A 13,795-nucleotide genomic window follows, 5' to 3' on the forward strand; every position below is an offset into this window, starting at 1 on the left:
GAATACAAGAAAGGTTGCATTAATAGTAATGATGCCTTTTAACGTAAAGGATTTCTTATATTTGTTCAACATATTTTTAATTTTAATTAATAATCAAGAGTGCTAAGCTAATTTAGAAATAGCAATTGTTAATAACTAGAGATAATCAGGTTATTTCATTTTAAGCTAAAGTCATATATAGGCATCTCACAAATTTTCGATGCTTTCATTTTAGAATATATTTTGAGAAAATTAAATCATGCCGGCTAAAATTACATGTTGTTAATAAATAGATATCTTAATGATACGGGGCTTTTTGGAGAAAATCGCGAATTTAATTTTAAGCGGATAATATCATATCATATTACAAATATTTTTTTAGTTATTTTAATCCAACAACTTTTAGTAAGCTTTGAAAATGGACATTAAGAAAAATCCATTAGAATTTATTAAAATATGTGACACTATTAATTAATCTTTTAATTACCCAAACATGTGTAACAACTAAATTAATTAAATACACCGCTAGAATCAATGAAAAATTCAAAATTTTCATTAAAGAAGTTTAAATATGAATATGTAAACATACACACACAAAAAAATTTAATTTAATCATATAAAAATAATATAATTTTCTATTAAAACTACGAATTATTAACCTTATCAGACTCCGTCCGATCAAAATGTACAACGTCTAAAATAAGGTTGTGGACAAACAAACATTGTGATAAGTATAAGAAGAGCAGTTGATCCAAAGAGGACAAAAGCCTCTCACCTATTTATTTTCCAAAACAAAATAAAAACATGGTCTGATGACGTTTTTTTTTTTACTAATAATATAATTGAAAGTTTTGTCTTTTTATTTCTTCCCATTTTATTGCTTACGTACTATAGTTTAACCACAAATAAAATATATAACTTGAATTGCTGATGTCTTCAATTCTTCTAATTTATTTATTACATAAAGTATCATTACCAGCCAATTAGTATGTATTAATCTTGGATTCTTATGCCCTAATGATATCATTAAAATAGATTGTTGACAGAAGGACGCAATCTTAATTTTGTTTCAGGGAAAAAAGTCTGATATACCCCTCAACTTTGTCATTTGGAGCTGATATATTCCTCGTTATAAAAGTGGTTCATATATGCCCTTACCGTTATACAAACGGCTCACATATACCCCTGCCGTTATAAAATGGCTCACATATACCCTTCATTTAACGGAAGTTAAAAAATTACTTTTAAATTTATATTTATTACTTTTAATTTTTTTTAAAAATTATTTAGGGATATATATGATTTTTCTATCAAAGTTCAACGTATATTTTAATTTTTTTAATATAAATTATTTTTTGACTTTTTTTTATTATAATTATTTGAGTTTCTTATTCTTATTTTATTTTTTTCTTTCTTTCCTTTGTTTAAAGAAAAAAATTTAAACTATTTTTTTTGTCTATATTGTAATTTAATTTTTGTATTCGAAGAAAAAAAATTGGTCATCTACAATAAGTTTTACAAGAATATTAGTGAAACATAAATAAATTTGATTATCAAAATAATAATTCTAAATTAGTTATTGAAACAAAATAAAAGTCAAAAAAATATGTTTGACGAGGATTAAATTTACTCATATGGGATTATATATTGTAGAAAAAAAAAATAAAAAGTTAGATTAAAATTATCTTTTTTTTTTCATTTCTGTTAGAGGAAAAGGATATATGTGAGCCATTTATTTATAAGTAGGGGTATATATGAGCCACTTTCATAACAAGGGGTATATCAGTTCCAAATGACAAAGTTGAGGGGTATATCAGATCTTTTTTTTTTTTTTTTATGTATATATTATCAAACGTGTGGGTTAATATTGGGTGATTTGATCTGTCGTTTTGAAATGTTATTTGGAGTGAAATGAGTCGAACTAATATGGATTAAATAATGAGTTATGGTTGGATCTGTACAATTTTATTAAGTTTTATTTATTTTTCTTGTAATTTATAAGATTTTATTTTTCTTTATTATAATTTTATATAATATATTAAACAAATTTTGAGAAAAATTTTCTTGGGCGAGTGGATTATAAATTAATATATCTAAGATATTTCTAGTAAAATATTATTACTAAGACAATCATCCTTTTTTTTTTCTAGGCGAAAAAAGTAATTTGGAATAAAGAATTATGTTGGAAATTAGGTGTAATTGAAGAGACCTAATGGATTTTCAAAAAAATATCTTGTAGGACCATGATTAATTTGAACCACAAAAACAAACTTGTAGGTCCATATATTAATCTAAACAACTTTTAACTTATTTTGGACATAATGACTATGGTTTCATACGTGTAAGAAAAATCCACCTAGGACAAATAATAAGAGGCTATATAGCATTATTATTAATATCTTATATATTATCACGATGACCGAATTAGTTGAGCATGTGATCTTGCATATTTTTGCGTTTGAGCTCATTGCACAAGCCAATCTAGCGCGTTTTTTTACCCTTTCTGTATGGGTTGGATGATATATTGTTACTATCTTTGTTTCAATTTACATGATACTTTTCGCTTTTCGAGAGTCAACCCGTTTAAGTTTGATCGAAAATTTGTGTGTGGAATCTTCATTTTCTTTAAATGAAATTTATATATATTTGTAAACTATCTAAAAAGTACTATAAGTCACAATAATAAAAGATATATGAAAAATTTAAGGTCAAAGATAGACTTATTTAAATCTCGAAATCCAAAAAATGGCACATAAATTGAAACAGACAAAGTATTACATTGGATTACTGAATTAAAATTTACCGTGTGCACATTCAAAGGATAGCAGTTGGGAGTTCCCTCGTCAGCTTATTATTATTATTATTATTAATATTTTATTATTAAATGTTGTTTCCATCGTTTGGGTCACTACTCGAGTTGCTCATTCCCTTTAAAGTAGCTTGACCTTTATATGAAAGGTTAACTTAATATGTTTTTGTATATTCAAAAACTCTCATTGCCTTTTCTTCATAAATGAGAGACAATATTCACTAAAGTAGCCTAGCTAAAGCAAATAATATACACAAATACAAAAGAAAAAAAGAGGATTATTTGATAAGAGATAATATTATTATGGCTATAGCACAAGATATTTTGCCATGCATAGCCATGGTGATAATAGAAATGTGCACAATTTTCTTGACTATAATGGCAAGTACATCCATGTCAAGATTAGGGATGAGTTCTTATGTTTTTGTTGTTTATACAAATGCTCTTAGCTCAATAATTCTTCTTCCTTCTTCATATTTCTATCATAGAAGAGACAAGTAAGATTTTTTTTTCTTCAACAAATTAGAATATTAGATGAATATCTTGTTTTGCTATTAGAGAACAAGATATATAATATGTTCTTGATGTTTAATTATTTTTTTTTTTTCATTTGTTGCAGGATACAAGCTTCATTGTTTACTTTCCCAATACTTATTCGTGTATTTATCCTTGGATTAGTAGGGTTAGTTCTTCTTTCTCTCTTATTACCACTACGTGCGATATATCATATTCAGTATTATTCCACTAGTAAGATTTAGAGAAGATGTATACATATAAGATGTATGTAAATTTTATCGAGATATTCGTCTGTTGTTTTTGATAGATCTTCAGCTCTTTCTCACTTCTTTACTTCTAAGAGAAAAATATTATAAGAAAAATAAAATTTCAAGCTAGGTAAATCATATTTCCATAAGAACTAATAGAAAGACAAAAATTGTACTTTTGAATTAATGGATTTCTATAATTATTTTAGTTTTTTTTTGAAATTTTAGTGGTTCTATATATCGTGCCACGCACACATATTTATACTCACAAATCAAAGACTGAGCTCAGTTTAATACATTATAGAAAGATGCATAGTTTTAAGAAGAAAATAAGTTTTTTTTTCTCTAAAAAATAGAATTTAAACAAATCTTAGACATCCATGATAAATGAAGTCCAATGTTTCCTTGGATAATATTATATTAATCCTATCCTAAAACAATCGTGTTGAATTGATTGTTAGACTAAAAATTTATTGTTCATTATGATATTAAATTAGTCGGATCGTTAATATTAGCCCCTGAATAAATTGTGAAGAATAAACATCACATCGGGTGATGGATGAAGAATATACATGACATACTAAAGTTAATATAAGTATGTCATATAAATCAAGACACACGCGACGATTTTAACAATATTTGATTTTATGATGGTGTGTTTGCAGGGTTACAATAGCTCAGAACCTTGCATTTGCTGGACTAAGTTACAGTTCACCAATTGTAGCCTGTGGCATGGCCAACATGGTCCCAGCTTTAACTTTTATTCTTGCTATATTTCTCAGGTTAACTATTTCTTCTTTATTATATTATATTATATGATTTTTATTGATTGGAATCTTGAATCTTGAAAACTAGATGCTATGGTGCCTTACATAAAAGAAAAAGATTTGCTAGCTCATATAATATTTTTTTTCTTTTTTTCTAGTGGTTCTTTAATTTCTTGCAACTTGATGAAAAAAATTGACAAATTAATTAAGGTGATGTAGAAAGAGAGAGAACTTGTGGAGGATGTTAGAAGTGGGACATCTAAGTTTAAATTTATATCAATTAGATTCAAGAATTATGTGTTGATGAATCTGTAAATTAAATGGTGGCCAAGAGTCAAATACACTTGGATCCAACTAAATATATGGGGGCCATACACACAATAAGAAAAAAGATTTTTTTTTTTCGTTTAGAAAAGAATGTTATTTTTAGTGATATATGTTTAATTACAGTAATATAAATGTAATTAATTTGATCAATACCATAATTTTTAAAAGTTCATACAATATTAAGAAAAAATTGTAACTTTTTTTATCTAATTAAATTATGTCATATAAATTAATATCAAAAAATAATATATATATTTAGAGGTTAGGATTAAATTAAGTGATATATTTAGTTGGTACAGAGATGGACCTACTACCTACGTGCCACTACTTTTGCTTGTAAAAATCAGTCAAACAATTCCTTCCAATGAAAAGTTACATATATATTTCCTAAATATTTGAATGGGTCGTTGTTGAAGTATGTGAATATTTCATGTTTAGGCTTAATTTTCTTTTCATAAATTAAGTATGTGAAAATTCTTTTTAATATGGATGACGGTATAATGATTTTTTAAATATGAATGGTGTTGAAATTCGATTTAAGAATTTTATCTGCTCTGATACCATTAAAAGTTATAGTGTGATTAGTAAAACTATTTGCTAGTATCTTCTAAGTGATCTGATCGTATAAATATTTACTTCCACGAACATCTATATTTGGTTATCATTATCAATCACTATTCTAATTCAATTTTAATTATTATTTATTTAGAAAAATAAGAATTGATGTGAAGAGCCAAGGAAGCCAAGCAAGAATAATTGGAACCCTGATATCAATAATTGGTGGCGTTTTAATGACTTATTACAAAGGTGGAGTGGTGAAGCAATATACCCCAACTTTTCTTCACCTAGCCAACCCACATCTCCTTGTTTTCACTTCAACACATGAGAATTGGGTTCTTGGTTGCTTCTTATTTGCTTCAGCTTCATTAGCTCTTTGTATATGGAATATTATTCAGGTAATATATATTGTTCGACCAACTGGTTTATAAATACGACTGAAAGTCTAAACTATTACATCCCATATACATAACTTATATACTTTATATATATTCTGTAAACTAGTTGACCGAAGTATTTATAGTCGTAACTTGTAATCACCCCCTTTCATATACCAACTATATTCAGAACTATCGTAAATGGTATGCAATTACCCTCTGTCATACTTCTGGGATATTTATGCCTCCGTCGTCCAAAAACTAGAGCATATATGTCCTTCACTCTAACAGACGACTAAATATAGACACGTGTCTCTATAAATAACGGATCGGTGTATAAGATTATGACACGTGTATGTCCGTTAGTATAAAAGATGTATATGCTCTAGTTTTGGACGGCATGCGTACAAATATCCCAAAAGTATAATGGAGGATATCTGCATTTCATTCACGATCGATTTTTGTCCTTTTTCAGTTTATTTACTTATGCTTTTTTTTGGTCAGGTTGGAACTATTAAAAAGTACCCACATGTGATGAAATTAGTGTTTCTATATACTTTATTTGGGACTATACAATCAGCAATATTTGCTTTGTTTATGGAAAAAGATCTTAATGCTTGGAAACTCGAACTTAACATGGAGCTTCTTGTTATAGTTTTAACGGTAAATTCAATAAATTTATAATTTTCTATAGTCAATTCATCAATTATAACTATGGTCAAACTATATTAAGTTATTAACATGCAATTTTCTTTTTTGTTCTTAAAAAATAGGCAATTTTTGGGAGTTTAATACGTAGCAATGTTCAAATGTGGTGCATGCGTTTGAAAGGATCTTCTTTTCCTCTATTTTTCAAGCCAGTGGGAATTCCAACAGCTAGTGCTTGTGGCTGTTTACTTTTTGCTGATACTTTTCACTATGGAAGGCAAGTTATAAATTTTATCGATTTTTTTTCGTTAAGTTATATACACTGATAATATATAAGAAAGAATAAATAATCTTTACAGTATCAGTATATATGTTATATTTTGAGTTATTATATTTTAAGTGATCTGATTGCGTAACATAATTATATTGATGAATATTTTGTAGTATGTTGAGTGCAATTATATGTGGAATGGGTTATTTCACTACACTATGGGGACAACTCAAAGATGATGAAACAAGTAAAAACATTAAGGGTAGGATATTACCAACAACTAGTGATGAGAAAGTTCCACTTTTGGAAGAAAGAGAAGAAGACGAAGACGAAGAAGTCGAAGGAGATTCAAAAGTCTAATAAAAGATGGAAATTTAATAAGATGATGAAGATAAATGTGAAGTGTTTGCTAGGAATTTTAAAATTTGTTGTATATATGTGTTGGAAGGAGGTATTTTTTTCAAACCTTCCAATGCAAGTTGAACAATGAAATTGTTGTTCAACATTATATTGATTGTCCTCTAGGTAGCTATAGAGGTTACGTACGTACATATGAACTTTTCATATGTATGATCATATGTACGTATGTACGCGCTCTTGTTGATACGTGTGATTGAGAAATTTGGTGTATGTTGATTAATTTTATCCCATTTGTAAATAGTGTGCATTGATTTTGATGAGATATCGATAATACGAGTTTGTGATGGTATATATGAGATTGCGTCATATTTTGCCCCAAAACTTAACCTTTTGATGACCTATAAGTTGTTGGCACATTAATTTGGTCCTGACTTTCGGTGAATTTTTATTAGAGATCTCCATTTTTACACATATAATATCTGAAAAATGTTGTTTTCGTCTGTTTAGTTTGTAAGTGGTTATAAGAGATCATTACCAGCTATATATGTCGGAAAAAATCAATTATGATATTTTGCTTTGCATGGCCCCTCCATACATATCGTTTATTTTGTAAGAAAAATCTTTACTTTTGTATGGTTGAGATTAGGTGCAAATTCAACATCACAACCACACTTAGATGTAAGAGTTGAAATTAAGCCTAGTAGTATTGGGAGGCATTATTATTGTACCTTACTCTTTGATAGCCATTTATTTTCATCAAAAAGTCATAGGATATTATACAAAATATCAAGATTTAAGATTATGAAATTTGTTTCATTACATAATTATCCGCTTCGATATTTATATTGGGGGTTAAGTGCTTCCTAACAATGGTGACTTTGTACTCGGAGAGACTTTGAGTTGAGACCTTTGATTAAGATGAAAGGAGTACTTACTACTCAATCACAATCTTAATTTGTCAATCTTTATCATATTAACATGATGAAAAAACTACATTTTAAATATTAGTCAAAGTTCATATAGTTTAACTCTCGAAAAGCAAAACAGGACAAGTAAAAATGAACAGAAACGAAATGAGTATATAGTAATAAGGTCTTTAACCCCATTATAGTTTTATTTATTCAAGTTTTTGTTACACTTACATGACTAGAAAAGTAAAGTAGCTACTCACATTCTTGCAAGTAATTTTATTCATTAAAACTATATACTATGTGAAGATTATTAATTTCTATCACATAGCATATATGTCATAAGGTCTTTTTATGCCCCAATGAGATAAGCATCAAGATTCTTGAAATTCTTGACAGCAAATTCTTTAATAATTTGTGGCTCAGGAATTTCATCATTTGCCCTTTCAAATTCACAACACCACTTAACCAAACTTCCATTTCCCTTTGGAATAACAGTTAGGCTGCCTTTGAAACTCTTGTAGTATTTCAAGGTTTCACCATCAATAACTGAATAAACCAATGTTTTATTTGCCTCATCAATTGACTCTATTTTCTCTTTTGAGAATGTCACCAATGGAAACCCTATAAGAAGAAAACAAACAAACAATGAAATTATAAAATAGAATGAAAAATAGAACAAAAGAAAAGAGTATGTATACTTTTTTTTGGTTTTCCACCCGATGGTCGGAGCCCGCATTGGAGCTCCGACTAAATCTAGATGGCGGGTGTGACATTCCCAATAAGATTTTATCCATATACAGGACTCGAACCTAGGACCTTTGGTTAACAGTGAAACACTTCCACCAGTGCACTACAACCCATGTTGGTCACACTATATATACTTAATATGTCACTACGTGAATTCAGATTATGTGGCACAGTGTGAATTCAAATAATTTTGAGATTTGTACTTCTAAACTTTTATAATTTATGTGGCATAGTCAGAATTTATAGATTCGTTACTTCTAATATCTAATAGTGAATTCAGATATAGAAACTTGAAGTCTTTTGATATTAAATTAGAAAATACTTTTCTGGATTAGTTTTTATTGCTAATGACCATTTTTCTTGTAGTATAGTGATCAAGTAACCGATAAACCATCCATAGAAAATGAGAATTCGGAATCTGAAAAATAAATAAGTTATCTGTTACAACACGTAAATTAATTAAAACATGAGGAAACAATGCATGAACATTACCTTCAGTATATTTGATCAATAGAACAGAACCAACAGACTTGCCATCACCTTCAACAACTTCAATGCTCTTGTATTCATTAGGTGAAGCCTTGGGGAACAAATTTATTGAGTCCATAATGCCATTCCAAAATTTGTCTACTGGACTTTTCACCTCAACTTCAAAATCAATTTTTCCTAAATTGGATGACATTTTTTTTAATTGAGAGATTATAATATTGTTTGATGTGATATGAAGTAAAAGTACTTGAAGAATTAGTTATATATATAGTAAGTAGAACATTAATTATTTGTAAAATTCTAGCTACTTTCTACTACCTATATTGTGTTGTTAATTACAAACATACGAATGTAGTTGAATGTTAAATTCATTTACGGTGAAGTTGTATGAGAAGTAGTTGGAGAATATAATGCATTAAACATGGTCTCTGTATCGAAGATGAAGCGTATATTTTGGATCACGCACTGCATTGTCCATTCAAAAGTGATGCTCCCGAGGCTTGAACCTACAATTGGAGCCCAGATTAAATTCAGATCATGCATTGCGGGCTCATTCAAGAGTATCGCTCCTAACAAAGTACTCTTCTTACCTAGGGCTTGAACCTGCAATTAGAGCTCCAACTAAATTTAGATCGCGCATTGCGGACTTATTCAAGAATGACGTTCCTAACAAAATTTTCTTGATACATAGGGCTTGAACCTGCAATTATTTAGAGCCCCGACACATTCAGATCGCGCATTGTGGACTCATTCAAGAGTGACACTCCCAGTAAAATTTTCTTCATACCTAAGATTTTAACGTAAAACATCTGATTAAGGGTGACATAATTCCATCATTATACCACAATCTATTTTTAAAAATAGATTAAATTCAATGATTTAATAAAGTAAAAAAATATATTAATTAATCATAAATTAAAATTATTATGTATGTTTCAATACATATACATATTATGCATTTATTTATTTGCTATAAACATCTAGTATGGATAAATTTTAATTTTTTGAATGGGTGGCAATTAAGTTGCTATTTATAATGCCGCATAAACAGTTATTAGTTATTGCTAGCAAATTCGTAGGATTTTGCAGTTGGAAGGTGTTTTATTTTTAGAAATTTATAAAGTAAATTACTCACAACTCATAAGAATCGTTTGAAGTATCCATTAAGATGTAATTTATAGGATTAGTAAGTCATGAAATTTATTAGTTATAATCTTATAATATTAAAGTTACTAAATTAATGGAGTATTAAAATTTATAAAATTCTTTACTTAAAAATAGGTTCTCTCTAATTTTCTCTAAAATATTCTTCTTGTTCTTGCTTTATCATTTTCTAACCACTTCTAATCTTATGTTGTTTATAGCTCGAATACCATATTAATAAAAGGGATAATGTCCAAGTACCCTTTCAACCTATGCCCGAAATTTCAGAGACACACTTATACTATACTAAGTCAACCATCGTTGGGCCCACAAGATAGTGCCACGTAGGTTGGGGGTACTTGTTCATTATCCCCTAATAAAATAAAATTTATTCTTTTTTTTAATTAAAAAAAAAAAGAACAACCGGGGCTCCATATTAGCAAACCAGGTAGAAAACAAGAACTCCATTCCCTATCCAATTTTCCCCAATAGGATAAGAAAAATAGACCAGCAAAAGGCTCTATCTTCTTCCTTCTCCTTCAATTTCTTCATCAATCAAGATTTTCAACAATGGCGCAAACACTAGCAACTCCTGTACTTCCTTCTCTTTCCCTTATCTGCAACACATCTTCCATCTCCAAGCACAGTTCCCTCTCCTTTTCTACTCCCACATCTTTTCCAAAGGTACACTTCACTCCCTTCTCTTGAAATTTGCAGTAATCAAACATGGAGTTTGCTGAAGTTTACATTTTTTGACCTTTTTCGAGTAGGAATTGGAATGGGGTTTGTCTTTTTTTGCAATTTTCTCAGTAACCAAACATGGGTTTTGCTAAAGATTACTTTTTTTTTTACCTGAGTAGGAAATGGAATGAGTTTTTGGATTTTCTGAAATTTTCTCAGTAACCCAACATGAGTTTTTTTGCTAAAGTTTTCGTTTTTTTGAGGTGGGATTGAATTGAGGTTTGCTTAATTTTCATATTTTTGGACTTTCTTGAGTTGGAATTGAATTGGGTTTTGCTAAATTTTCCATGATTTTGAGTTTGAACTGAAATGAGTTTTGTGTAGACTGCAGGTTTGGTTATAAAGTGTGTGCGTGTGGGAGGAGTGGAAGTTCCAAACAACAAAAGAGTTGAGTTCTCTTTGCAATACATTCATGGAATTGGCCGCACCACTGCACGCCAGATTCTGGTAGACCTTCAAATGGAGAACAAAGTGATGAAAGACATGTCGGAAGAGGAACTTATTACTCTTCGTGAAGAAGTCTCTAAGTACATGATTGAAGGAGACCTTGTGAGTTTCATTGCTCTAATTTGTACTCATTTGTTTTTGTTCCAATGTGCATATGCTTATTGAAACTTATATGCTTAGGTAATTTGATTTCGATATCTAGTTCATGTAACTTTGCTGTGGTTGCTGTTTATTTTAGCTCTATAGTTTAACTTATGCCATTTGGGGTTCTAAGAAATTTAATTCATTGTCTCAAGATAGGAATTGAACCAGAAAAACAATATCTTAAACCAATCTTTGGTCCAAGTTTTACATGTAAAGAACCATATTTGAGCTGAAACTGCATTCTACATATCTTGAGTTTAAAACCAGAAGATCGAAAAATCTTCGTTACTTTCTTAAACTTTGTGTCAAGTCAAATTCGGACAAACAAATCGAAACAAGGGGAGTTATTGTTAGGTGGGTATGTAGGATCATGGCTTCTATATGCATCACAGCCTTATCCCAAATTAAACAGTTCTTATAGAAAAATAGTTCTTATGGAAATGTATTTCAGAAGAAATCGATAGCTTGTTTAGCAATTGGCAATGTTGATTGAGATTCTTGTGTATAAGGTTGTTTGTTTGATTGATGCTTCGGCTTCCTATTTGAAACGGGAAAATTGATTACATACTTGTGGTGTTGGCATCAGAGGAGATTCAATGCTCTTGCCATTAGGAGGTTGAAGGAGATTCAGTGCTATAGAGGAGTAAGGCACATCCAAGGATTGCCTTGTAGAGGACAACGAACAAAGAACAATTGCCGTACATTGAAGGGCAAGAAAGTAGCAATTGCAGGGAAGAAAAAGGCACCTCGTTAAATCAAGATCGATTTTTCATTTCTTTTGGTAACTAACTTGTAAAAGTTATACTCTATATTCCTATGGCAAACTGTGCATTTGTTTGTTATAAACAGTTTTTCCATTGAAATCATTTTTCTACATTTCAAGATAAGAGCTTTTCAAGAAGAGTGTTGATGCTTAGGCATAATCTCTTTCTCAAATCTTGTTAATTGTGTTTCATGTGGAGTAATTGCGAATTTACGTTATTCTGATTGGATGATTTGGTTGACAGAAGAAAGGTTTGTTAAGTTACGTTAGGTGTCATAATAATTGTTGTTGATGTAAAGACCTATGAAGTGCAGTCCCTATCTAATGAGCCTTGGTTTAAGCTTCAAGTTCAGTAGTGTGTTTGAGCCAAGTATTTGCATTAGTGTGATTGATACCAAAGTTCAACAATTTGAGTCATAGCATTGTTAACTGATGTAATGACTCGTTAGGTCATTTTGAGAACTAAATAAAAGCATAGAGTTTGTGGTACCTTTTTGTCACATGCATGAGCATGAAAAAGTTAAGTCCCACACCTTTAGTACACAAGAAGGTTCACTTTTCTCAGGTTTCTTGAAGATCATGACTTCTTTTTTTCAATAGTGATGATGTTCAGATCAATTTACACGTATTTCACTAATTACTTGTTACCTCACACTAGCATTATTGATGACGATGTAGTCTCTATCATTTTCAATATTATCGCGACCCCATAAGAACCCTCTAAGTTATCCTTTCTAAGGTTTCTGGAAGATTGTGCATTTAACTTAAAGAAAATCTTTGGTAGAGTTTTTCATTTTCAAGATTATCTTTGTATAACTAGTAAAGTTATTGACTTATTGTAATGTAACTACGAGGTCATAATTTTAAACTAACAAATTTGAATAGTTTAGGGAGATTTTGATGTATTAAGTCTTGCAAAATTAAGTTCGAATTAATGTTTCGAATTTTACAACTGAGACAACCTTTATCGATTCTAAGTACATAAAACTAAAACTGAAAATATAAACAAAAAGAATATACCAAGCACTCCAAAGTTGCAACTTTTTTGTATGTAACATTTTCATTTCATACCGTCAACACATACTAATATTTCACCAGCCATAACTATAAGAATAAAAATATACCAACAATACAAAATATGGATCTATGAACACTAAGTGTTACATCAATAGAACAGTAAAAACCAGAATTTTCAGGCAAAAAAATTATAGAAATCCAAGAAAATGACATCCCAACAAGAGCATTTTGCAAATTAAAGAGAATTTTATGTTTAAATTGCAGCTCCTATTTCCTTTTCAAGGCACACCCACCCACCCCACCCCACTTGATCATTTGAAGGTAAGCAACTTATTGTTCCATCTCTTGCTTTTTCTTACCCTTCAAGTGATAAGCCTTAAGTTGTTGGGTGATAACAGTGCTTACATTGTTTGGATGGTTGTTACGTATTGTTCTATAATCTATCGTACTGTATTATTTAACAAATACAATGTTTGGAGAGACCAGACCGTTTTCCGTTGCTACATAATGTCACATGAAGGATAAACCTACGA

General features: G+C 29.8%; 3 protein-coding genes across 3 annotated transcripts; 2 read left to right on the forward strand and 1 right to left on the reverse strand.

The window, feature by feature from the left end:
* Positions 1–2,905: 2,905 nt before the first annotated feature.
* LOC107018639 (WAT1-related protein At1g70260-like) lies at positions 2,906–7,209 on the forward strand. The gene is made up of 7 exons (XM_015219171.2): positions 2,906–3,285; positions 3,408–3,470; positions 4,218–4,334; positions 5,356–5,602; positions 6,086–6,244; positions 6,355–6,506; positions 6,674–7,209. The coding sequence occupies exons 1-7, from the start codon at positions 3,092–3,094 to the stop codon at positions 6,858–6,860; spliced, it is 1,119 nt and encodes a 372-aa protein (XP_015074657.1). The 5' UTR covers positions 2,906–3,091; the 3' UTR covers positions 6,861–7,209.
* A 729-nt stretch (positions 7,210–7,938) lies between these two features.
* On the reverse strand, positions 7,939–9,253 carry LOC107018983 (MLP-like protein 423). The gene is made up of 2 exons (XM_015219574.2): positions 9,011–9,253; positions 7,939–8,392 (listed from the first exon to the last, which is right to left on the reverse strand). The coding sequence occupies exons 1-2, from the start codon at positions 9,198–9,200 to the stop codon at positions 8,121–8,123; spliced, it is 462 nt and encodes a 153-aa protein (XP_015075060.1). The 5' UTR covers positions 9,201–9,253; the 3' UTR covers positions 7,939–8,120.
* A 1,357-nt stretch (positions 9,254–10,610) lies between these two features.
* LOC107020865 (30S ribosomal protein S13, chloroplastic) lies at positions 10,611–12,383 on the forward strand. The gene is made up of 3 exons (XM_015221385.2): positions 10,611–10,834; positions 11,216–11,440; positions 12,069–12,383. The coding sequence occupies exons 1-3, from the start codon at positions 10,721–10,723 to the stop codon at positions 12,234–12,236; spliced, it is 507 nt and encodes a 168-aa protein (XP_015076871.1). The 5' UTR covers positions 10,611–10,720; the 3' UTR covers positions 12,237–12,383.
* Positions 12,384–13,795: the final 1,412 nt, after the last annotated feature.

This window comes from Solanum pennellii, chromosome 5, assembly GCF_001406875.1.
Source record: "Solanum pennellii chromosome 5, SPENNV200".
Lineage (NCBI taxonomy): Eukaryota > Viridiplantae > Streptophyta > Magnoliopsida > Solanales > Solanaceae > Solanum > Solanum pennellii.